General features: G+C 37.7%; 1 protein-coding gene and 1 long non-coding RNA gene across 20 annotated transcripts in view; one reads left to right on the forward strand and one right to left on the reverse strand.

The window, feature by feature from the left end:
* Positions 1–156, reverse strand: part of LOC110256931 — a 171,731-nt gene extending 171,575 nt beyond the window's left edge. For both annotated transcript variants that reach the window (XR_002339014.1, XR_002339013.1), the window contains exon 1: positions 20–156. This is a non-coding gene — a long non-coding RNA (uncharacterized LOC110256931). The remainder of the gene's footprint in view (positions 1–19) is intronic.
* Positions 129–25,616, forward strand: part of MARCH7 (membrane associated ring-CH-type finger 7) — a 50,285-nt gene continuing 24,797 nt past the window's right edge. For 6 of the 18 annotated variants that reach the window (XR_002339011.1, XR_002339010.1, XR_002339012.1 and 3 more), the window contains exons 1-2: positions 196–412; positions 15,200–15,364. Coding sequence is in view for 7 of the 18 variants with exons in the window: in XM_001928215.6 (XP_001928250.2) it covers positions 15,212–15,364 (153 nt within the window). In the remaining 11 variants the exon portion in view is untranslated. Of the gene's footprint in view, positions 413–1,104; positions 1,205–15,198; positions 15,365–25,616 lie in introns of those variants that run through there. The other 12 variants (XR_001304688.2, XM_005657534.3, XM_005657535.3 and 9 more) reach the window with 9 other exon arrangements.

The following is a 25,616-nucleotide window of genomic DNA, read 5'->3' on the forward strand; positions in this document are numbered from 1 at the left end:
ACCAGTCGAAGCCGCTTACCGATGGCGCCTCGCTGACTCCCCAGGGGCAGCCCTTCAACGGTTGCCGCAGTCAGAGCACCACCCCGCGGTGGGGTACGTCGAGTCCGCCCGCAGTTCTCGGGTCCGCGGAGCTTCGCCACTCTCGCGAGAAGTCGGCGGAATCCGCGAAGTGGTGGGGTTGGGGGAAGGAAGAGAAGGGAGGGGCTTTTAACGGTGGCGGCTGCTTCTGCGCCTGATCCTGGAGAAGGGCGGGCGCCATTGTGCTTCGCCGCCGACTGTTCAGCCTCATTTAGAGGCCTAGAACTCAGAGGAAGAAGGTAGTGGTGTGATCGCTGGGAGCCGGACGCGCCTGTTCGGTGTTAGCACCGGAAGAAGGGGAATAAGCTGCGGAGTTTGGGCTTCTACCTCTGGGGTAGGTGGTTCTAGTCTAGGCCGCTGGTGGGGGAGGGGAGGAAATGAAGTGCGGCCCCGGGGACGCGGAGGCCCCTGCTTCCTTCCTCTCTAGATGGGGTGAAGGAGCTTGATCCCGCGAACGAAGCGGAGCTGTCCGCAGGCCTTCTTTGCCCGGAGCCTTTCGTCCCGTGGTGGAGTTTTGTGACGGGTGAAGGGGGCAGGTTGTGCGTCTTCCATATGGACTTGCGGCGGGCTCGGGCAAGGGGCTTGAGCCATATTTTGGCCTTTGGCGGCCTCCCCTTAGGTTGGGTTTAGGAGGGTCTTTACCGAGCCCCGAGGGCGAGCAGTGTCACGTGTAAAATATTTAATGAGCGAGGTGTTGAAGGCCAAGAGACTCAGGGCTCTGCCAGCCCAGCCTTGAATTGTAGGGACTTTGCCAGCACCTTAGATGCGGTAAATATTTGCTGATTGATTGTCCAAGTTCTTGAGTATCGTAATAACTTTGGGCTTTCTTTTGCTTTGTGGTAAATTGTACGTTCTTCAAATGGAAATACGTGATGATATGTGTAAGAACGGACTTGTTGGCCTAAGAAGTAAAAATATGGAGGGCATCAGTAGAACATAGTACTCCTTCATTTTGATGAAACTGCATAATGAAGATGACTGTGTACACACACCAAAAATACTGTAATTCTTTTTTCCTACGTACAGATGTAAATATATGGGCAACATCTCTCTTGGTAATAAATTCATCACGAATGCTGTCGTTTGTCACTATTAAGAACAAAGGTGCCAAGTGAAGTGGAATTCAGTAAGATTTTTTTTTTCCGATTTTGTATAATATTTTAGTTTTTTTTTTCATTTTAAAAATAATTTAAAAATCTCTCCTTGCTCTCATCTGTCCGTTTCTGTCTAGAGCCAAGAGGTAAGGTTAAAGATGAATTTTTGACTTAAAAATCAAATGGTATACCATTGTTAAAAAGGCAGGCATATAGTGTAACTAGATTTTTGCTTTCCTTTGAGATAAAATTTTGTTTCAGAAATGGGGTCATTACAGAATTCCCTGGTGGCTCAGCAGGCTAAGAATCTGGAGTTGTAACTGCTATGAGTGGATACTGCTGTGAAGGGGGGGGGCGTCCCTGGCTGGGGAACTTCCGCATGCCTCAGGTGTAGCCAAAAAACAAACAAAATCCGTATTAAAAATTTTTTAAAAAATGAGGTCAGTGTTTCATTTACAGCTCTACATACAGCATTTTGTGAAACCTCAGGGGTATATGAGGCATTAGCGGTAGAAGATATAGGTCTGATTCTTGATTTTACCGTAATTATTTATTTATTAATGTTTTCCTAGAAGCGTAGCAGTCAATTCTTAGAGTTAAGATGAGGATTAAGTTCTAGTAGTGAGTAGCAGTCAACACCCTGGGGGACATAATACTTGATGAGTATAAACAATTGGAACGGATATTAAAGTCCATCTGTCCATTCTGGTCAGAATAACATTCAAATTTTACCCTCCCTGAAATACCCCCTTCACGGAGTGCTGGCCGTTTTTCACAGGCAAAGTGCTATCTACTTATATAAAGTCTATACTACAAATCTTTACATGTAAGAATTTTTTACAACTCTTCTTTTGCCCTAAATTATACCACAGATATAAACATGCTTGGTAAGTATAGTTCTGAGTTTTTTCCAAAGTTGAGTACTGGATCAGATGTCTTGAATAAGAATGATTAAAAATTCATACTTACTTAAGTACAAGTGATTTCTCTTCCTCATTGGCAAGAGAGATTAATTTCCCAGATAAAGCACAATGATGCCCCTATATAAACATGTGCATATATTCTTTGGGGTGGGGGGAGGCAAGGAACAAACTTTATGTTAAAGTTTAGAATTGAGTATGGGTAGTGTAAAATCAGGCTCCAATATGTTCATATATATACTACATGAAGGTGTCAGATAATAGCTTGAACATAAGTCATCCATGGCCCCAATTTTTAATCAGCTCCATATGCACTTTACACAGCTCTTCATCTAGTATGCTTTCAAGAGTTGCCCACTTAATTTTAGGAAAATAATTTTAATTGTACAGAACTATCAAATAATGTAAAACACTTTGATAGTTTGTTATGTATTTTAGCTACTAGGTTAGGGCTTCACATTACATGAAGGAGCTTAACACAGCTTCTGCCCTCCACAAGTACAAGTTAATCATCAGACTCATCTATAAACTTATTTTAAATTTATGGTAGTACTGTCAGAGCATAGAGGAGTGCTGTTTAATCTTGGGGGAAATTTTTACCAGACATATTGCTGGAACTAAGATGTGAAGGATGATTAGAGGTTTAATAAGGAAACTGCTAAGTCATGTTATCATGGTTTGTTTTAGGAATGGACAGTTTATTCCCCATTGCTCAAACAATTGAATGGAAGGTTAGAGCATTATGTAAAAGGCCTTTTGTACTGTTTTAGAAAGTTAGTGCTCTCTGCTGTTGGGAATAAAGAACTATTGTGTCCATAAGCCAAATAAAAAATGATTTTTCAATTGTCTTTGAGGATACATCCTCCTATTACTATAGATAATTAAGAGCTAGTAATAAAGAACAGTGGGAAAATGCATAAATGAAATGCACAGGCTTGCATCAAACCTCACTTTTAACCAACAAACTTAACTAATGAACCCTTTAACTGTTGTATGACTGAATCAACAACTGATCACATAAGTATAATTACAGTTTAAAATGAGTAGCGTTTTAAGTTCTTACTAAGATCTTGAATTCACTGAAGCAGAATTAATGTGAAGTAATTTATCTCCTCACAAGTATTATTTTACAAAAACTATCTTTAATGTACTTGCTAATCATAAGATGAACTTAAAAGGGGGAAACAGAATAAAATTATAATTTGAGAGTTGGCTGGGTTTTAATTTTCAGTGATCTTAATTTTTAACTTTTCTGTTCTGATCCAAACTCATGTGGTCAAAGCTGGTTTTTCTTGTTTGAGATATATTTCTCTGGCTCTACTGGTTAGACTAGATAAGTTGTTCACCTGGTTTTAAAATTACCCACTGTCATACACCCACTGTTGTCAACAGTTTTAAGAAGGCAAATTTTTAACCTTAAGAGCTAGTTCTTGGACTTCGCGTTGTGGCACAGCAGAAACGAATCCAACTAGGAACCATGAGGTTGTGGGTTTGATCCCTGGCCTCGCTTAGTGGGTTAAGGATCCGGCATTGCCATGAGCTGTGGTGTAGGTCGAGGAAGAGGCTCAGATCTCCTGTTTCTGTGGCTCTGGTGTAGGCCAGCAGCAACAGCTCCAATTAGACCCCCTAAAAAAAGGCTAGTTCTCATCTTTTCATATTGTACTTCAGTATAATGTGTTTCCCACTTTTAGATAGACTAAAATAGTTTCCAGTTATCGAATGAGGATTGAAACTTGGCACTTATAGAATAAGTACACTTCAAAGGAGGATAGATTATTCCAAAGTTTTCTAATGTAGACTTAATTTAACATCATAGTCATATTTTATCATGGAGATGTTGAACTTTTTCTGGTTACTATTTTTTAAGACTTGTGTATATCTTTGTGTCTTAAATATTTGTCAGTTAAAAATAGAGGCATTGGAGTTTCTGTCATGGCACAGCAAAAGCAAATCCAACTAGGAACTGTGAGGTTGCGGGTTCAATCCCCAGCCTTGCTCAGTGGGTTAAGGATCCCAGTAGGTTAAGGATTCTGTGTTGCCCTGGCTGTGGCTGTGGCTGGCAGCCGTAGCTCTGATTAGACCCCTAGCCTGGGAACCTCATCTGCCATAGGTATGGCCCTAAAAAAGCAAACAAAAGGATATGCCAAGTAGAGGTAAATAATGGACTTGTACCTGTGTGTATTTCTAGAAGATTACTGGCTATTGAAATACATTAGTATTTTGTGTTGTAACACTGGCCTTTATGCCATGAATTTATTGTATAGTAATGTTGAATGTTGTGCTTTTGGTAATTCATTAACTTCAACTCCCCTGGATATTTAAGACAAAGTCTAAGACCCTGAAATAGAATCAGATTTTTCGTAAGACTGAATGCATAACGGTAATTGTAGGAAAGTAAAAGAATATGTTAGCAAACTTTACCCTATTAGTACATGGTACACCACCGCAAAAACCTATGGACTAAAATTACTATTTACAGTTCTGTGTTCCTGTTGAATATTTCTTCTGGTTTTGCCTGGGTTTGCTCTTGTATCAGCATTCAAGTGAAGGATTTCTCAGACTGGCAGGTCCAAGATGGCATCACTCACATTTCTGGCACTTGGTGTTGGTTAACATTTAGGCTTTCCTCTATGTGGTCTTCTATTACATGGGGATCCCAAGACAGCATTCCAGGAGAGTGAAGTGGAAGCTATAAGACTTCTTAGAGCCTTGGAAATCATATAATGTCACACTGCATTCTCTTAGTTAAAGTAATTTTCACAATGGTAGCCCACCTTCAAGGTGTGGGGAAATAAGATTTTGCCTCTTCCTGGAAAGAACAGCAATATTGCTGTGCAGAGAGGTGTGGGTGTTCAGCTGGGAGGGATTTGTAGCAATACTTTGTAATTGATGACAGACTGCTTAGAACATTTTAAGAATAGATATTCTTAAAGATGTTCTGATTGAGATTTGCCTTAAAATAGAAATGGTAAAATGGTCAAATCTTGGTAATTGTTGAAGACTGGTGATTGGCATGTAGGGGCTCATTGTTGTCTCTACTTTTGTGTATGTTTGAAATTTTTTCTAATATTTAAAAAAAAATTTAAGGCATTCTCAGGTAATATAAATTCAATTTTGTGACGTGATTTGGACCTTATTTTCCATTTGTTACTTACCAGCTGTTGCTTAATATTTACTACTTTGTGGTATGTAGATACTAAGGAATATAAACCAGCAAGTACTGCAGTTAATAGAAGGGAAATTATTTTTTAGCAGTTCTTTATAGATGTTATTGTAACGTAAGATAAATATCTTTTCATTTGCCAGTAACTTTCCCTTAATTATTAAAGTTAGTCCAAGTACATTAAAGAAATCCAAAACTAAGTATAAAGAAGAAAATAAAATCCATTCAGAGATACACTAAAATGTTAGTAATTGCTATTTTTCCCAATTTTGTATGAATATGCTTGTATAAGAGTGAGGTATACTAGTTTTCTTTACTCTGCAGCAATTATCCTCCTGTACATAAGTGACTTTTTATTTTTATTTATTTTTTTTTTAGGGCCACACCTGTAGCATATGGAAGTTCCCAGGCTAGGGGTTGAATCAGAGCTGTAGCCACTGGCCTACACCACAGCCACAACAACGCCAGATCCCAGCTACATCTTTGCCCTACACCACAGCTCTCAGCAATGCCGGATCTTTAACCCACTGAGCAAGGCTGGGGATCGAAACTGCTTCTTCATGGATACTAGTCAGATTTGTTTCTACTGAGCTTCAATGGGAACTCCATAAATGACTTTATTTAAAACAGTCTTTTTACTGTGTGTTAAATTTCAAATAATAAAAAAGCCAAAATAATGTCTACTAAGCTGTTTGAGTATTCCTTAATAATAGCAAGTATTTGCCGAATATATAACTGTGTGCCAGCAAAGCTCACTATAAGTTGGTACTGTTGTTACTCTCACTTGGTAGGTGAGAAAAATTAAACATTAGGGAAATTAAGCCTAGAGTCACATCAAGTGAGGGACAGGCTTCAAACCTTTGCCTTCCCAACTGTTCTGATTTTACATATAGTTAGAAGTTGATTCATGTGCTAAAAATTGGGCAGTGCTTAATTTATCTTGCCTAACCTATCTCCTGTTGTGGAAAATTTACCTTTATTAAAGAATAGATTTAAAATAAAGGGAAAGTCTTTGGTGTAAGCTATACTATTAATACGGGTGGGGCTGGGACCTTATTTGTTAATTTGGTCATTTGGTTTATGTCTACTGTGTGACTCTCAACAGACCCTGTACAAGACTCTTACTGTGTAGGAGTTCCCATCGTGGCTCAGTGGAAAGGAATCCAACTCGTATCCATGAGGATGCAGGTTTGATCCCTGGCCTTGCTCGGGGATCTGGCATTGCTGAGCTGTGGTGTAAGTCATGGTATAGGTCATGGGCGTGGCTCTGATCCCAAATTGCTGTGGATGCAGCCTTAAAAATCAAAAAAAAAAAAAAAAAGGCACTGTTATGGTGGGAATGAGACACAGTGATCTATAGTGTTGGGAGAGGATACATATTACTTAAGAAATCTCATTATAAATAAGCAGAACCATTGAAAAACCTTTGAGCATTACACTGCTATTTCTCTGATCTTAGGAATTAACAGCTTTCCAAATTGGGTAGACCAAAAATTCAAGTCTTTTTTGGTAGGTAACTTGTGCTCAGAGGAAGCTTTATTTACAAGCAGGGTAATATGTAGATCTCCTTTGCTCTAGGTGTTTTCCTATGTATTCTAAAGTTTTTCAGTGTAACTTTTTCATGATGTTGACATTCGGTGCAGGGGGGACAACTAAGGCTGACCAGGAAGAAGCTACAGTTCAAGCAGAAGGCTAGGAGGTAGGTAGCATATGTGTAAAGAAAAAAGTAAAATCTAGTTGTTAAGTGGTTGAAAATCAGTCAGCTGAAATTGCTCTCTGGGATTTTCAAAACTATTTCCAGCATTCTTCTGGACCTCTTCTCGGTACTTTAGGGTACCTTTTTTTTTTTTTTTTTTAAAGAACTCATCTTGGTATGCTTCTTTACTTTCCACTCCCAAATCCCTGTAAGCAATCAATCAATATAAATATTCTTCATTAATATGCTGAATTTTACCTCCTCACTGCCACCCCCAGTTAATAGGTGAATTCTCTTCTACTTGGGATATATTGAATCTACCTTCTATACATATACTTTGGGCCCACACTAATGTGTCTCTTCCTAATAACTTGTCCTCAACACTGATTTAGTGTGTGGGAAGTCAGGGGTTGTTTGTTCTTAGCTGACTCTCTTTCAAAATTTTTAGTAGCTACTGAGCCTACTAAAGCCTATAGAAGTAGATTGTTCCTCATGGTTCCACAAAGGTAATAAAATTACTGACTTTAAGTAGTGTAAGAAATGCAGAAAGCTATATAAATCTGTTATTATGACTAGACAAAACTAAAGTTTTGGTGTACTAATTGTTTCATCCTTGAAAGCTCTGATTGCTGGTCAGAAACATAATTTCTTGGATCCTTAGGGAGGAAAATAATATAAATACACTTACTGATGGTTAAAAGCTTCAAAATCATTGTCTTGTTAAAGTATAAACTGAGCAAAGGACACAGATTGCTTTTACAACCTTGATATAATTAACTTTATGTATTTATTTCCTAGACAGTCCTTTCTGTTGATTCTCCCTTCCCACACCTTGAATTTCACCCCTCACATGTACATTATTTTGTTTCCAGTTATTCAACATGCTTTAGCATCTTTATACTTTCTTTTTTCTGTTTTCAATCTTCAAAGGCCAATTCAGATGTTAGCTCATCTAAAGTCTTTCTCGTCTTGTTGGAACTTTTGGCTCCCATAACATTTTTAGAATTCTTCCCCCCCCCACCCCGCCTTTTAGGGCTGCACCCCTTGCATATGAAAGTTTCCAGGCTAGGGGCCTAATCGGAGCTACAGCTGCCAACCTAAACCAAAGCCACAGCAATGTGGGATCCAAGCTGCATCTGTGACCTACACCACAGCTCACTGTAACTCCAGATCCCCAGACCACTGAGCAGGGCCAGGGATCAAACCCACATCCTCATGGATGCTAGTTGGATTCGTTTCTGCCGTGCCCCAGGGGGAACTCCCAAGAATTTAATTTAAATTGTAATCTTCCCATTCAGTGCTCCCATAACATTTTCAGAATTTATTTAAGTGTAGTGATTTTCAGCAGTCTGGTATGAATATAACATGAATGAATATAATATTAATGTAATTGCTAATTATTTTAGTTGGTATTTGAAGGACTTCTTGACTGATTAAATCAATTCAGCCAAGTTTCTTTTTTCCGAATTGTTTCTCTGCTCTAGTTCGTTCTTTCTGTAATTGTAGTTAAATTTATAGTAGACTTTCTTATTTTTTCTTCAGTGTCTCTTTAACCTTCTCCTGTATTTTACCATCACCTATTTTTCTCTCATCCCGGACAATTTTCCTCTAGTTAGTTTCGCAGTTCCCTAGTGTTTTAGTTTTGTCTAGGCTACTGGTAAATGCATCAGTTTACCAGTTTGCTAACATTAGGGCCATCTCTTAATCTGGTTCTGTTGACTCTTGTCTCTTGACAAGGAACTAACTTTTTTTCCTTGTATTTTTGTGTCTTGTAATTTTTGATTGAATGTAAAACATTGGAAATAAAATAATAGTAAAGACAGACAAATAAAATTTTATGCTTGGATAAGGTATGTGTAGTGGGTTGAGTCGATTTAGTTTGTAGTTGAGCTGGGTTCGGGCTTTATTATTGCTTCATTTATTTTCAAAGTATTCTAGTAGTGGATTGCTGCTGCATGTGCTTAGAGTGAGGCTGGAGTGCTAGAGGATTTCTTTTACTAGCCTCAACTTCCTGCTGGCCCTGCACATTTGCACCACTGAGGGCTATAAGGCTGTAACTCCCTCAGCAGTAGTCTGGTTTTGTTTTTATTTGAATCAAATCTCATGGTGAAAGGAGATGTTCTTAATTCTTTGAATCTTTCTCCAGTCTTCCGCAAGTTCTTATGTGCCTGATACTCAGAGGTGGGGCAGTTCCAGGATTTCAGTCCTCCCTGTCTCCTGGGTATAAAGCGTAGGCAGAGCCCTGCCACCTCCTCTCCACTAGGGTGTGAACAGGAATTAGGTTTTTGTTTATTTGTTTGCCATGTCCGAAGCATGTTCCTGGGCCATTTCAACTCAAGCCATAGCAATAACTCCAGCCACAGCACTGACAATGCTGAGCCTTTAACTGCTAGGCCACCAGCAAACTCACTGGAACTAGGATTTTTTGGGGTTTTTTGTTTGTTTTTTGCCTTTGGTCTTTTTAGGGCTGCACCTGCAACATTAGGAGGTTCTGAGGCTGGGGTCAAATCAGAGCTGTAGCTGCTGGCCTATGTCACAGCAACAGTAGCTCGGGATCCTAGCCGCCTCTGTGACCTACACCACAGCTCACGGCAACACCGGATCTTTAACTCCCTGAGTGAGGCTAGGGATCGAATCCGAAACCTCATGGTTACTAGTCGGGTTCGTTAACCACTGAGCCACTACGGGAACTCAGATCTTTTTTTTTCTTTTTTAGGTGGTAGTTGAAATTAAGTGGAAAAGATAGGTTAGAATTCTGGATACTGGGGCAAAGAATTTAGACTACTTTTTAAGGTACTAGAAAACAATTGAAAGTTTAATTGGGGGAGTTCCCGTCGTGGCGCAGTGGTTAACGAATCCGACTAGGAACCATGAGGTTGCGGGTTCGGTCCCTGCCCTTGCTCGGTGGGTTAAGGATCCGGCGTTGCCGTGAGCTGTGGTGTAGGTTGCAGACGCGGCTCGGATCCCACGTTGCTGTGGCTCTGGCGTAGGCCGGTGGCTACAGCTCCGATTTGACCCCTAGCCTGGGAACCTCCATATGCCGCGGGAGCGGCCCAAAGAAATAGCAAAAAGCCAAAAAAAAAAAAAAAAAAAAAGTTTAATTGGGAAGTGGTGCTATTACTTGGTAGAATAAAATAGAAGAGAAGAAAATATGTGGATTAATGATGAGTTCCTTTTTAGACAAGGCCTAGCGTGGTATTGTTAGAAATGAACTTTGGTTTACCCAGAGTAGACCTGATAAACAAGTAAAGTCTTTTTGGAAAATGTTGTAAAATTCGGTTTAAATTTGTAGTGTAAGTTGTCAGATAGAATTTCGGTTGCATTTCAGTGACTATGAGATCTTAACTTGTAGATGATGTTGGACATAGAATTTTGCATGTCAGGTAATGATGTAGAATTCGTTAAGACTTTTTACCTAGACTAAGAAAGGTTAAGGTGAAATTATTTTTATAGAATAGATTTGAATTGTACTGTTCATAAGTAGGAGAAACTTTTTGGTTTAAAGATCCTTTATAATGTTTAACTGGATACCAAAAACATGAACTTGCTTTAAAGAGCTCCTCAGAGGTTTCCAAGGAAGCCCAGCAGAATGAAATTATGTATGTAGTCAGTTGTTTGGGTTTTTTTTTTTTTTTTTTGTCTTTTGTCTTTTGTTGTTGTTGTTGTTGTTGCTATTTCTTGGGCGGTTCCTGCAGCATATGGAGGTTCCCAGGCTAGGGGCAGATTCGGAGCTGTAGCCACCGGCCTACGCCAGAGCCACAGCAACGTGGGATCCGAGCCGCGTCTGCAACCTACACCACAGCTCACGGCAACGCCGGATCCTTAACCCACTGAGCAGGGGCAGGGACCGAACCCGCAACCTCATGGTTCCTAGTCGGATTCGTTAACCACTGCGCCACGACGGGAACTCCTGTTTTTTGTTTTGTTTTGTTTTAGTAGCTAGCAAACCACAGGCTTATGAAATAGACTACATAAATTTTGGTATTGGTATGAATATTTGTTTTCCACTCCTGTTTCCTATACCAGTCACTATTAATGCCTGAAGGTAAGGAAACACTTAATAGTAAAATTAAGACTAATTGGGTAAACTATCAGTTGAATATCAGCCTCAGAGAATCTTCATCCAAAAGACTTCATTTTAGAAGTTACAAAGTTTAATGCAGTAAAAATCTCAAATAATTTACCGTAAGATTATTGTGGTTTTGTGGCTCATTACCTTCTTTCTGCATTTAAAGTTGAAGCAAGTTCTGGAGAATAGAAAATATGACTTCTTGGAGCTGTCAGTGCCTCAGCTTATTCACTCATAGATATATTGGTAAAGAACATAAGTAGGTCCAGTGGACCCATAGTGCCTAGGACTTGGGTGAGGCTCAAAGAGAGAAAAATTAAGTGTATTGATAGAAGCTTCATAGCAATATTGAATGCAGTATGCAAATTGAGTGGCAAGGCTTGGCAAACAGGTACATATCTCTTTTGCTCAAGTTCATGCTCCACTATCCTGACTTCACTTGTAATGTGCAAGTTTAGATTAAATTATTTCTAATTTCAAGATGTCAACTGTAGAGCTTTTTGATCAAGCACAGGGCTCCATGTGTCTGTGTGGTGGTTGCACGGCTATAAAGCCAGCCCTGGTGGTATGTTTTTATCTTGTCTTTCTTTTTGAAAGCTCCACTGTCCAACTTTGGAAACAAATCTAAATAAATTTATATTTAAAGACATGCCATAGTAACAGAAGGAAAGTAGGAGACCATTATGTGGATTATTAAGAGAAGAATAATACATACCAACCTTTTTTGTGCTTTAACTCTCTTTTTTTTTTTTTGTCTTTTTAGGGCTGTACCCATGGCATGTGGAAAGTTCCCAGGCTAGGCAGTCCAATTGGAGCTATAGCTACTGGGCTATGCCATAGCAGCCTAGATCCAAGCTGTGTATGCAACCTACACCACAGCTCATAGCAATGCTGCATCCTTAACCCACTGAGCAAGGCCAGGGATCCAACTGGTATCCTCGTGGATGCTAGTCTGGTTTGTTACTGCTGAGCCACAGCAGGAACTCCTGTGCTTTAAGTCTTGGTTAAAAGCACTGCCCTTCAAATGCTTTCTTACTGCTAGTCTATTATCTGTCTTATACCTTTTCCTTAAGTGCACTTATAACTGTTTATGTTATATGGTTATTTGTGTAGTTTGTTCTCTGTTTCGCTACAGCTTCTTCATAGTCAATATTTTGGTAGGTTCAGTGCTGTCCCCTCTCTTCATCTCCTTCCTTGTTTAGTATTAATTAAAGTGCCTAGCACATACTAAGCATGTAAAAAACTATCTTAAATGATTGAATGAACTTGAAGAGATGCCTCATAGCATCTTGAAAGTGGTCTGGTAGAAGTTTTTCAAGAACTGCATATTTTATTTTTCACTATTTTTTGTGCTTACACAACCAAATTATGTAAGTTTTCTGGTAACACCTACACTGTCAGAATTCAGTCAGTTTACATAGAGGAGTTGCCAAAATTAGTTTCATGCAGTAGAATTTGCAGCTCTCAGAGGATTCTGCCTCTTTGCCTTCCCCCAAGGGCTTTGTTTTGAGCAGATTTGCTACTGGGTTAGTTTCATTCTGCAGGTAAGTCTGCAAGTAAGAATTGGGTATAAATATAATCAATGTAAACTGTGAGAAGTATGATTAAGAAGCATTAATGTTAAAGAACCGTCTAAAGACTAATATCTCTCTCTCTCTTTTTTTTTTTTTTTCTTTTTTTCTTTTTCTTTTTAGGGCCACATCCGAGGCATTTGGAAGTTCCCAGGCTACGGGTCGAATCAGAGCTAAAGCTGCCAGCCTACTCCCCACCCACAGCAATGCAGGATCCAAGCCACGTCGGTGACCTACACCGCAGCTCACAGTAACTCTGGATCCCTGACCCACTGAGGGAGCCTAAAAACTGGGATCTCTTATAAAAATGTTTTATCTCCCTGTTTAAAATCCTCAACAGATACAGTCACTTGTTTAGTGTTTTTATAACCTTGATAAAATTACAAATCTGCTACTTGTTAAATCATTTATGGGCTTTTGCATATCAGTATTTAACCAATACTATTCTTTCTGTTATGTATACCTTCTTTAAATGTCCAATCCATAGTTCACTTTTTTAGTAAAAATTTTTGTGTGGATATATAGAGAGAGTTTATAAAAAGCTAGAAGTAGAAGAGATTTATGTTAAGTGAGTTTATGCTTTATCAGAAACCAGGGCACTTTTAAGACAATGCAAGCACTGTTAGTAATTGTCCTGGGATAATGAGCACAAACTAGGAGTTTTTTGGCCCTGAAACTGAGACTGTTCTAGGTGAACCAGGAAATATGGTCATTCTTAAAGGAAAAGGCGAAGTCCTTTGACTCAGCGTTTCCACTTTCCATAGGCAACAATCCTAGCCTTTTAGCTGTTCTAGGATTTATCTTCGTATTTCTAAATGATGAACTCATGATTTTTCAATAATAGATATGTGCTTTTTTATTCACCATTGTCCTTACTTCCTCTACCCACCTAAATTACACAGCATGTTTGCAGCAAGATTATTGATTCAGTAGTCTGTTTACACTATTTAACTATGTAAATATTAAAGAGTTCATTCAAACACAGCAGTATCTTCTTTCTTGAACAATAGCTTTGTTTCCCCAAATTACAAAATTAATGTATTAAATTGCCGTTTTAAGTACTTAACATTTTTCCACAGTTATATCATCATCTCTGCCATGTGCCAAAATAATATAAGGCTATTTTTTCCTTAGAGTTTTGCTTCCATCTGTAATCCTGGTCCAATCTTGATTGGTTGCTCCCTATGCTTTTTCCACACCTGATTCTATGTCTGGTTCTTTTTTTTTTTTTTTTGCTGCTCCCACAGCATGTGGAAGTCCCCAGGCCAAAGATCAGACCCAAGCCACTGCCTTGGCAATACCAGATCTTTAGCCTGCTGTACCACAGGGGAACTCCATGGTTCTTTCATTCTTTATACTCCGATTTTCTTTGGACATGCTCTCCATTTAGCTTCCTATGGTTTTGTTTTGTTCTTATTTTTTAAAATCTTGCACGTCTGAAAATATGTTCTTTCTCCACTTCACATTCAGTTGCTAGACTGGAGTTCAAAGGCTAAACATTTTTCACAGTACTATGGGCATTGCTTTATTTTATTGTTTTTAAAGTTGTAATAAACTATTTCTTTTGTATATCTTGTAAATTATAGGATCTTCTTTTCATCTTATTTCTGGTGTGTTGAGATGTCACCATGATAAATTGTGCTTGGTGTTGGTTCTTTTTTGATCCTGCTAAGTACTCTTGACCCTTTTCAATGTGGAGATTTGTGTCCTTCAATTCTACAAAGTTTCTTTCATTTCTTTGGTAATTTTCTCTCCTTCACTTTCTTTTTTCCGTCTTTCTGTAACCGTAGTTAAGAGTCAAAGATAGGTAATTATCCTGGACAATATAATTCTCTTGTTTTTGAATTACGTTTTCTGCTTCTGAGAGGTTTCTTTTGTTTACTCCTGATCCTTTGTTGCATTTATTTCAGTGCATCACATTTTTTTTTCTTTCTTTTTTGGCCACCCCTGTAGCATGTGGAAGGGATTGAATCCAAGCTGGAGCTGCTGCAGCTACACCACAGCTTCAGCAACACTGAATCCTTAACCAACTGCACCAGGGTAGGGGTGGAACCTGTGCCTCCAGAAGACACTAGCCAGAACATTAACCCATGGTGTCGCAGCAGGAACTCCTCAGTTTTGTTTGTTTGTTTGTTTGTTTTTGTCTTTTTAGGGCCACACCCACAACACATGGAGGTTCCCAGGCTAAGAGAATAGGAGCTGTAGCCTCCAGCCTTACCCCATAGGCAACCAGATCCAAGCTGCATCAGCCACCCACACCACAGCTCACAGCAACGCCAGATCCTTAACCTACTGAGCAAGGCCAGAGATCAAACCCTAATCTTCATGGATACTAGGCAGATTCATTACCACTAAGCCACGATGCAAACTCCCTCTCATCACTTTTTTTATCGTGTTTGCTTCATTTTATGGACAGTAGGGAACCTTTGATGAACTTTACACTTCTGCCTTGTTGGAGGGTGATGATACTCTCACAGTTTACTATACCAGATATAATTAATTTCGTGGTTGATTCTTTCTGAGTTGAGCTGATCATTAAGGAAAGGATTAAGAGTCAGAAGTTTGCACGTTTTCCCAAAGGCAATTAATCAAAATTTGCATTTCACAGGAAACCTTAAGAATGGAGTCTAAACCTTCGAGGATTCCAAGAAGAATTTCTCTTCAACCCCCCAGCTCATTAAGTGCTAGGATGATGTCTGGAAGCAGAGGAAGTAGTTTAAATGATACCTATCACTCAAGGGACTCCTCGTTTAGACTGGATTCTGAATACCAGGTAACATCTTAGTTTGAAATATGTGTGCACATTCTCATTTTTAAAATCCTTGGGATTTTTAAAAACTTTAGGGGAAGATAAATCCCTAACAGTATTTTACATGAATTTGGGGGTTTTATTTTTACAGTTGGTATGAGTTTTCATTGATTCATAATCTAGATGAAGTAACATAAATTACTCTTATGTAGCTAATTCTCCTTAGGACCAGTAGGTTTGTTGCACTTTAGGTTTGCTGCTGTTTTGTTTTTTTGTTTGTTTTGTCCATGCCTGCAGCATGCAGAAGTTCCTGGGCCAGGGATCAAACTGATGCCACAGCAGTGGCCTGGGACACAGCAGTGACAACACTGGATCCTTAACTTACTAGACCACCAGGGATCTCTGAGCACTTTGGTTTTTGAAGTAGTTTATTAGTGTTATAACACTATGGTTGGAGTATAAAATAATAAAAATCTCAGAAGGCATGGTTTGTAGGTTTAATGCAGTATATCTTGCTCATGTTTGAATTTAAGTTTATTGCATTATTGGCTGAATACCTAATTAAATTACCTGTGATTCTCAAAAGTCTGACTTTTAGGTAACTGAATTTAAGAGAATCCTTTAGTGAAAATGACTAAGTCTTAAGTATTTATGTAATTTATATATTATGTAGTATGTTATATGACAGAATCATTTAAAGAATATTTCTGCATAGTAATAATAACCATTTTATAAAATATTCAGAGAAAGATGCAAAATAATTTCTCTCAGATGCCCAAATCTGCTACCTACCTGTTGACTTTATATGTACTGTTTACTTGGATTTTTTTTTTTTTAATTAAAAAAAATTTTTTTTTTCTCCTTTGGCTGCGCTTGTGGCATATGGAAGTTCTTAGACCAGGGATCAAATCTGAGCTGGAGCCGTATCTTGTGCCACAGCTGTAGCAATTCCAGATCCTTACCTGCTGCAGCACAGTGAGAACTACTACTTGGACTCAGTTTAAATGTTGTTTGATGATTCTTTTTTTTTCCCCTTCAAACTATCTTGCTAGGCAAGAGTATGCTAGCTAGAAGTACAGAATCATATTTTTGCATTCTTTAAAAATGTTGTGGGTTAAATGATTGTGACTTATTAAGAACACAGAGCTAGGGGAGTTTCCATCGTGGCTCAGTGGTAATGAACCCAACTTTAGTATCCATGAGGGCACCGGTTCGATCCATGTCCTTGCTCAGTGGGTTAAGGATCCGGGGTTGTTTTGAGCTGTAGCTTAGGTCACAGACACAGCTCGGATCTGGCGTTGCTGTAGCTGTGGTTGAGGTTGGCAGCTGTAGCTCCGATTTGACCCCTAGCCTGGGAACTTCAGTATGCTGCAGGTACTGGCCTAGAAAAAGCAAAAAAAAAAAAAAGAACACAGCTGGAGGGTTTCTTCCCCTATTTTGTCTTGATAAAATTTTGTCTACTGATCTTTGTTTACTTTTTCATGTAACTTAGTGAGGAACACAGACTCTGAAACCAGACTGAAAGTGTTGACTATACCTAGAAAGTGTATTGACAGTCACTTTTAAAATATGACTATTTTTAGACTTTTTCATCTAGCTTGTTCTTAATGTCATAGATTATTCCAGAGTCTCATTTTTCAATGTGAAAGTTAAGTACAAGCATAAAAAAATTTGCTACTTTAATGACTTCTAATCTTTTTTTTTTTAAAGTGGGTTATGAGAGCAATTCCAATCTCTACTATTCCTAGCCCGTTTTGCTGTTTAAATTTTGATTTAGAAACTAAAATTCCTATATTCTTGAGCAGAGTACTTTTCTGTGTCCTCTTCTGTGAAATGGTAATAATGGTAATTTCCTCATATAATTACTGTTAACATTTTTTTATTTTTATTTTTTATTTTTTGCTTTTTAGAGCTGCATTCGAGGCATGTGGAAGTTCCCAGGCTAGGGATCTAATCAGAACTGTAACTGTCGGCCTACACCACAGCCACAGTAACTCAGGATCCTTAACCCATTGGGCGAGGCTGGGGTTCGAACCCGTGTCCTCATGGATCCCAGTTAGGAATGTTAACCGCTGAGACAAGAAGGGAACTTACACTATTAAAATTAATTGAAAAAAATAATACATGAAAAGCACTTAGAACAACAGTACTTGGAACCTAGTAAGAGTTCAGATGTTACCAGTTGTAATTATGGTGATTGTTATTGCTACTGTTATCATTTCCTTGCTTTGCATTAGTTTAAACAATATCCTTAGGGTATAGTATGTTATCAGAATATATAAATTACGTATCACACATTTAGTTTTATTTAATATTCTTAAGATTGCTTAGTAGAATGTGTATTTAATGAATAAAGGAGTCCTTTGATTATCAAAGGGAACTTTTTTTGTTAATTGCTAATGTTTTCTCACTTAAAACTGTCTGCAACAAACAGTCCCCTTCTTTATTATGCATAGTGAACCTGAAGCTTCAGAAAGGAGGGTCAGGACATGACATACTACATCAGTCTCGTTTGTATTACGAATTAGATGATAGGAAAACACCTTATTTATGTGGTTCTTGACATTTTGCAGAACATTTTTTTATTTTTAATTTTATATGGGACAGAAAGTAAGGATCTGAAATCTGGAAAGATAAGTGCTTTCTCCCAAGTACACGATTAGTGTGTACTTGAGCTTAAGAATCTAAGACTTCTAGATAGCATTGTTTCTTTGGTAAATGTAGGTTCTAAGTTCCGAACAGTTGGTTTTCTGTGAATATCTTTTGGTTTTTGGCCATTTGTAATCTGGGCTGCCTCTGTTAATTAGTCTTGTTTATATTTCTGTTACTCCATCTTCCAGTTTTTGTTACAGTTTGAATGGTGGAAAACCATGATCCATCTTATCTCTCTGGTAACAGTATGTAGAATTTTAGATATTTTGGGGAAGAAAATTTATTTTCTATAATTCTCATTGTTAAAGGTAAAAAATTGGAGTTTTCTGTGAATATGTAATTGTTTTGTTATTTTTTTCTAATTTAAGATTTTGAAGTTTTTATTTATTTATTTATGGCCATGAATATGGCACATGGAAGTTCCTAAACCAGGGATCAAACCCACGCCACAGCAGAAACCAGAGCCATCAGCAGTGACAATGTCAGATTCTTAACTCCTGTTTTTGTTACTTTTATATATTTTTCTGTACTTAATTTAAGCATCCCCTAATCCTACTTTTTGCTTTGTGGAGAGATTGATTACTTTTAATAGGAAATAATAGTCTTTTTATGGAGGTTCCAGGTACTTTTTAAAATTATTTATATCATTTTCTAACATATATCAGCTCTTACAGAGCTCAGTACCATTAAATATTTTGTTAGGATGTATTCTCAAGAATTAAGAACCAGTGATCATTAACTTTGTTTTGTTTTGTCTCTATCTGCTACAAAGGTAGCTTCCAAGGAAATACATACATACATATCAGACAAGAAAATGAAAATAGTTTTAAATGGAATCAGGAAAACTACAGGTAAAATACTGAGAAGGTCAGGGTTGGTTGTAACATTAATAGGCATTTGTAAGCCCCACAGTATTCTAAAGTTATACTTGGGCTCTTGTTTGGGGTGTCACGGAGATCACAGGGAAACAACCAAGTCTATAAGGAGTTTTGTTAATAAGGAAAAGGAAGCAGTGTTTGGCAGTTTGATCTGAAAGGGAACAGTGAATTATGTAGAAGACAGTATCTTCAATGAATATTCATACTGTAAGTATATACCTAGTTTAGTGAAACTGTAAAGCTCAGTGAAAACACTTGTGTAAAGGGACAACAAAGGATGATCTGAATTTTAACATTTTTGTAGTCTGTTTTGTTCCAAATATTAATCTTAAGAAATTTTGAGGGATAAATGGATTCTAAGTCATTCCCTTTTTTGTAAATAAAAGGTTTCTTACCTGGATATCTCTTAAAGTTAGGCATGGATGAATCCATACATTCTTGAGGTGTGCAAATGTCTTTTTTATGAAAATTAGGAAGACTGGTCATTCTGAATAGAAAGTAGGATGTAAGACCTCTGCATTAGCATTGAGTTGGATACTCTTCAGCACATGAATATTTAAAATAAAGAAGAGGTCAGAGTTTTATGTTTTGCTTATGGCTAAGGCAATTTTGATCTGGAAAATTTTGAAAGCAGGAACTATCAGTCATCACAGTCAAGGCATTGATTCATGGAAATGAGCCGAGAAAGAGCATTTTATTCTGGACTCACTTCCATTACTGTGCATTATATGATTTCTCATGATTAGCATTGGTTGCATTGGCAGCAATTGTTAAGATTACTTAAAAAAAATAACAGCTAGCTTTATTGAGTTATAAATCAGATAGGCTATGACTTGCCTAGTTAAAGTGTACAAGTGAGTGGTTTTTATTAGTATATTTACAAAATTTGTAAACATCACCATAGGCAACTCTAGAATATCTCCAGAGAATATTCCACATCCATTAGGTATCACTTCACTAATCTCTCCTCTTCCCCTCAGCATTAAGTAACCACTAATCTACTTTTCTGTCTTTATAAATTTCTCTTTTGGATTTCATGTACATGAGTAGAAACATTCTATGTTGTCTTTTGTGACTAGCTTCTCTCACATTACTTCTCTCATAATGTTTTTTTTTTTTTTTAAGATTCATGCTCATGATAATTGTGTGTATGTGTACGATGTGTTTTCTACCTTTTTGGCTAATATGAATAATGTTGCTATAAGCATTCATGTACAAGTCTCTTTGTACAACTATCTAGTCTCTTTCAACTATCTTGGGTATATACCTTACAGTAGAATTAACTGAATCATATGATAACTCTGTGTTCAGTTATTGAGGAACTGCTAGATTGTTTTCCAAACTGGCTGGGCTATTTTATATTCCCACAACAGTTATGTATGAAGTTTCTGTTTCTTTTCATCCTTTCCTGTACTTAATCTTACATTTTGATTCTAGCCGTCCTGTCATGGGTGCGAAGTAGTATCATGTATTTTTTTTTTTTTTTTTTGGCTACACCTGTGGCACGCAGAAGTTCCCAGGCCAGGGAATGAACCCCTGCCACAGCTGTAACCAGAGCCACAGCAGTGACAACACCGAATCCTTAATCTGCTGATCCACAAGGGCATTCCAGTTATCATATAGTTTCAATTTGGATTTCCTTGACTCATGATGCCGAGCATCTTTTTGTGTGCTAACTGGCTATTTTTATTTATTTATCTTTTTTACAGCCTTACCTGCTGTATATGGGAGTTCCTGGGCCAGGGGTCAGATCCAAGCTGCTGCTGGGGCTTACACCACAGCCATGGCAATACTAGATCCATGCTGTATCTGTGACCTATGCTGTAGCTTACGGCAGCATTGGATCCTTAACCCACTGAGCAAGGCCAGGGATCGTCAGGTTCTTAACCCACTAAGCCACAAAGAGAACTCTATTAATTGGCTATTTTTATGTCTTTGGAAAAATGCTTATTTAGATCTTTTGCTCATTTTTAAATTGGGTTATTTGTTGTTTTATTATTGAATTGTAAGAGTTAAATTTCAGCTTCCACTTTTTGTTGCTGATATATAGGAAAGCAGTTAATTTTTGTGTTTTAACCTTGTATCCTGCAGCCTTAATATAATTGTTAGTTCTAGGACATTCAGTCCTTTCAGATTTGGTCAGTTACTTAGGCTTTTCTACATAGAAAACCATGTGGTCTACAACTAATGTCTTCCTTCCCAGTCTGTATGCCTTTTGTATTTTCTTGCCTTATTGTATTAGCTTGAAGAGTGGCGAAATGAAAATAACAATGATCAGAATGTAAATAAATGTAACAGAGACTAAAAGACAGTAAAAAGATAAACAGAGCTAGCTTTTTGAAAAGGTAATTAAAATAGACATATCTTGGGAGTTCCCTTCGTGGCTCAGCAGTTAACGATCCCATCTAGTATCCATGAGGATGCAGGTTCGTTCCCTGGCCTTGCTCAGTGGGTTAAGGATCCGGCGTTGCTGTGGACTGTGGTATAGGGCAAAGATGTGGCTCAGATCTGATGCTGCTGTGGCTGAGGCTTAGGCCGGCGACTGTAGCTCCAATTTGACCCCTAGCCTGGGAACCTCCGTATGTTGTGGGTGCGGCCCTAAAAAGACACACACAAAAAAATCTTTAGCTAGACTCATGAAGGAAAAAAATGACTTAAGTAAAATAAAAAAATGAAAGCGGAGACTTTACAATGATACCACCAAAAGAAAAAGGATCATAAGTGACTGCTTTGAACAATTATACATCAAAAGATTGGACAATGTATAAGAAGTGGATAAACTCCTAGAAATTCGAAACCTACCAAGACTAACTCAATGAAGAAATAGAAAATCTGAACAGACCAATAATGAGTAAGGAGATTTTTTAAAATTTTTATCTGTGTGTGTGTGTGTGGGGGGGGTTCTGGCATGTGGATGTTCCCTGGGCCAGGGATCAGACCCTCGCCACAGCAGTGTAAAAACACTGGATCCTTTAACCAATGACCACCAGAGAACTCCAAAGGAGATTTAATCAATAATCAAAAATCTCCCAACAATAAAAGTCCAGGATCAGATCACTTCACCTGTGAATTCTACCAAACATTTATAGAAGAATTAATATCAGTCTTTTCTCAAAATTTTCAAAAGTAGAGAGGGGATAACACTCATTTTATGAAGCCAGCATTACTCTGATACCAACACTAGACACTATAAGAAAAGAAAATTAAGGCTAATATCTCTCATGCACATAAATGCAAAAATTCTCAACAAAATACTAGCACACTGAATTTAGCAATGTACATTAGAGGCATTATATACCATGGTCAAGTGAGATTTTATTCCTGGGATACAAGAAGGATGGGTCAACATCCATACATTTATCAGTGTGATACACCACATTAACAAAGTGAAGGATAAAAAATCACATGATCATCTCAATAAATGCATAAAAAGCATTGGCCATTTATGATGAAAACTCAGCGAAATGGATATCAAGAAAATGTACCTGAAGGTAATAAAACCATGTATGACAAGTCCATAGCTAACTGGTACTAAGTGGTGAAATGTGAAAAACTTTTGCTCTAAGATAAGGAGCAAGGTGAGTCAAGGGTGCCCACTCTCTCAACTTTTATTGAATATAGTATTAGAAGTCCTAGCCCCAGTAATCAGAAAAAGAAATTAAAGGAATCCGGAGTTCCCATTGTGGCTCATTGGGAAAGAATCTGACTAGCATCCATGAGGTTCAATCCTGGCCTCACTCAGTTGGTTAAGGATCTGTTGTTGCCGTGAGCTGTGGTGTAGTTCACAGATGCAGCTCGGATCTGGTGTGGCTGTTGCCCGTGGCGTAGGCTGATGGCTATAGCTCTGATTCGACTCCTATCCTGGAAACTGCCATGTGCCACTGGTGTGGCCCTAAAAAAAAAAAGAAAAAGAGAAAGAAATTAAAGGAATCCAAATTGGAAAAGCAGTAAAACTGTCAGTATTTACAGATGATATAGTTACTGTATATAGAAAAACCTAACAATTCTGTCAAAAAACTGTCAACTAATAAATCAGTAAAATTGCAAGTTACAAGGTCAATACATAAAAATTTGTTGTGTTTCTATACACTAATGCTGACTATCAGAGAAACTAAGAAAAAAATCCAATGAACAGTTACATCAAAAAGAGAAAAATACGTAGGGATAATTTTTTTTTAATTTTTTTTTTTCTTTTGTCTTTCTAGGACTGCACCCAAGGTACATAAAGGTTCCCAGGCTAGGGGTTCGTTCGGAGCTATAGCTGCTGGCCATAGCCACAGCAATGTGGGATCTGTCTGCGACCTACACCACAGCTCAGGGCAACACCTGATCCTTAACCCACTGAATGAGGCCAGGGATTGGACCTGCATCCTCATGGATGCTAGTCAGGTTCATGAACCACTGAGCCACGACGGGAACTCCCCTATCTAGGAATATATTTAACCAAGAAAGTGGAAGACCTCTACGCTGAAACCTATAACACATTAATGAAAGAAATTGAAGAAGACACAAATAAATGCTGTGGGTTGGAGGAATTAATATTCTTAAGATATTCCTACTTCCCAAAGCAGTGTACAGAATGGGTGATGGTGGTCAAAAAATACAGACTTCCAATTATAAGTCGTGAGAATGTGTACAGAATGGTGACTATCGTTAATACTGCTATGTTGTATATTTGAAAGTTGCTCAGTAGAACAAGTTTCCTTTTTTCATGAGGAAAAAAATTGTAACTGTGAGGTGAGGAATGTTAGCTGAAATTATTGTGTTCATTTCAATAAATATATAATTATGTTGTACACTTGAAACTAGTGTTGTACATCAGTTTTATGTCAATTTTTTTAAAATGGAGCAGTGAGAAGGGACATCCTTGCCTTGTACCTGATCTCAGTATGAAAACTTTTGCATCTCTCCATAAATATAATGTTAACTGTACATTTTTTTCATTCTTTATCAAGTTGAGGAAGTTACTCTCTAGTTTGCTGAGAGTTTTTAATCATAAAGGGATATTGATTTTATGCTTTGTTGGATTCAGTTTGCTAATATTTTGTTCAGGAATTTTGTGTCTATATTGAGATAATGGTCTATAGATTTCTTGTGGTTTTAGTTTTGGTTTTAGGGTGGTTGTTGGCCTCATAGAGTTAGGAAGTATTTTCTCAACTGCTTTCATCTAAAAGAGATTGTGGAGAATTAGCATAACTTCTTAAATGTTTGGTAGACTTCACCAGTGAACTCATGTGTGCCTGATGTTTTCTGTTTTGAAAGCTTATGATTGATTCAATTTGTGAATTATAAGAGTTTTTATATATTCTAAATATAAGTTCCTAATTAGATATATGACTTGCAGATATTTTCTCTCTTTTTGCTTTTTAGGGCCGTACCTGTGGCATATGGAGGTTCCTAGGCTAGGGGTCCAATCCGAGCTACAACTGCCGGCCTACACCACAGTTACAGCAACATGGGATCCAAGCCGCGTCTGCGACCTATACCACAGCTCACGGCAATGTCAGATCCTTAACCTGCTGAGCAAGGCCAGAGATCAAACCCACAACCTCATGGTTCCTAGTTGGATTCATCTCTGCTGCGCCACTACGGGAACTCCTCTTTAAGGTTCTTTTTTGCTATACTGTTTTAAGGGCATTTGCATTGGGAATTTTTTATGATTTTTATGGTTTCCATTACAGTTGATTTGCAGTGTTCTGTGAATTTCTACTGTACAGCAAAGTGACCCAGTTATATATATATATATATATATATATATACACACATGTATATATATTCTTTTTTCTTATATTATCCTCCATCATGTTCCATCATAAGTAACTGGGTATAGTTCCCTGTGCTATACAGCAGAATCTCATTGCTTATCCAGGAATATTTTTTAATCTTTTTTAGAAGTAATTATTTTCTGAATGTAGATACTGACTCATTCAGTACTAATGATTAAAGAGTATTGATTTCTTTGATTATCCTAGTAAACCTCTGAAGGAAGAGAAACCTAAATATTATGAGGATAAAAATAAATCAGTAAATAAAATGAAAATTGAATGCCTGCCAGTTATAGAATGCTTATAAAATTCCCTTCCTTCCATCTGTAGTTTTCAAACTGTTTCACATGATTGCTCAGGTATACAGTATAGCATTCAGCCACATATACCATATAATTCATATGATAATCGCTAATCATGGCCTTTTGAGTTGAAAATAACTCATAAAAACATGTTTACTCTAGGAGCTTTACTTATTCTTGGTAAAGACTGGAAATTTAGTGAAAATGAAGGAGAACTCTTAAAAAGGAAGAAAAAAAGTTTTTCCTCTATTCCCTAGAAATTATGTTAGTGATAAGTGTCTTCAAGCAGTTCAGAGATTATATGCCAAATGCATCCTTCTTGGTCTGTTACTGTGTGTGTACGTGTGTACATTGTGAGTGACTTGGTGTTATTTCATTTTGTTGTATGTGTATTTGTATGTTAAAAGAGAAAACCTTAAGCTAGGAGTTTCTAAAATAGATAGTTTTAGCTGTTACTTGCTTCACTGATGAAGAAATCCCATATATTGAAATTTTTTTTTAAAATACCATTTATAGTGTTTTATGATGGTATTCCTGAGAATGGGCATAAGATCTAGGATATGTAAAGTTTCTACTCTTCAGTGTTTCCTAGCCTAGTTTTTATACACAGCTATATAGAAGACATTATTTAAATCATATTGATTATCTAGCAAAGGAAATTACAGTATAAAGTAAAGAG

This window comes from Sus scrofa, chromosome 15 (assembly GCF_000003025.6).
Source record: "Sus scrofa isolate TJ Tabasco breed Duroc chromosome 15, Sscrofa11.1, whole genome shotgun sequence".
Lineage (NCBI taxonomy): Eukaryota > Metazoa > Chordata > Mammalia > Artiodactyla > Suidae > Sus > Sus scrofa.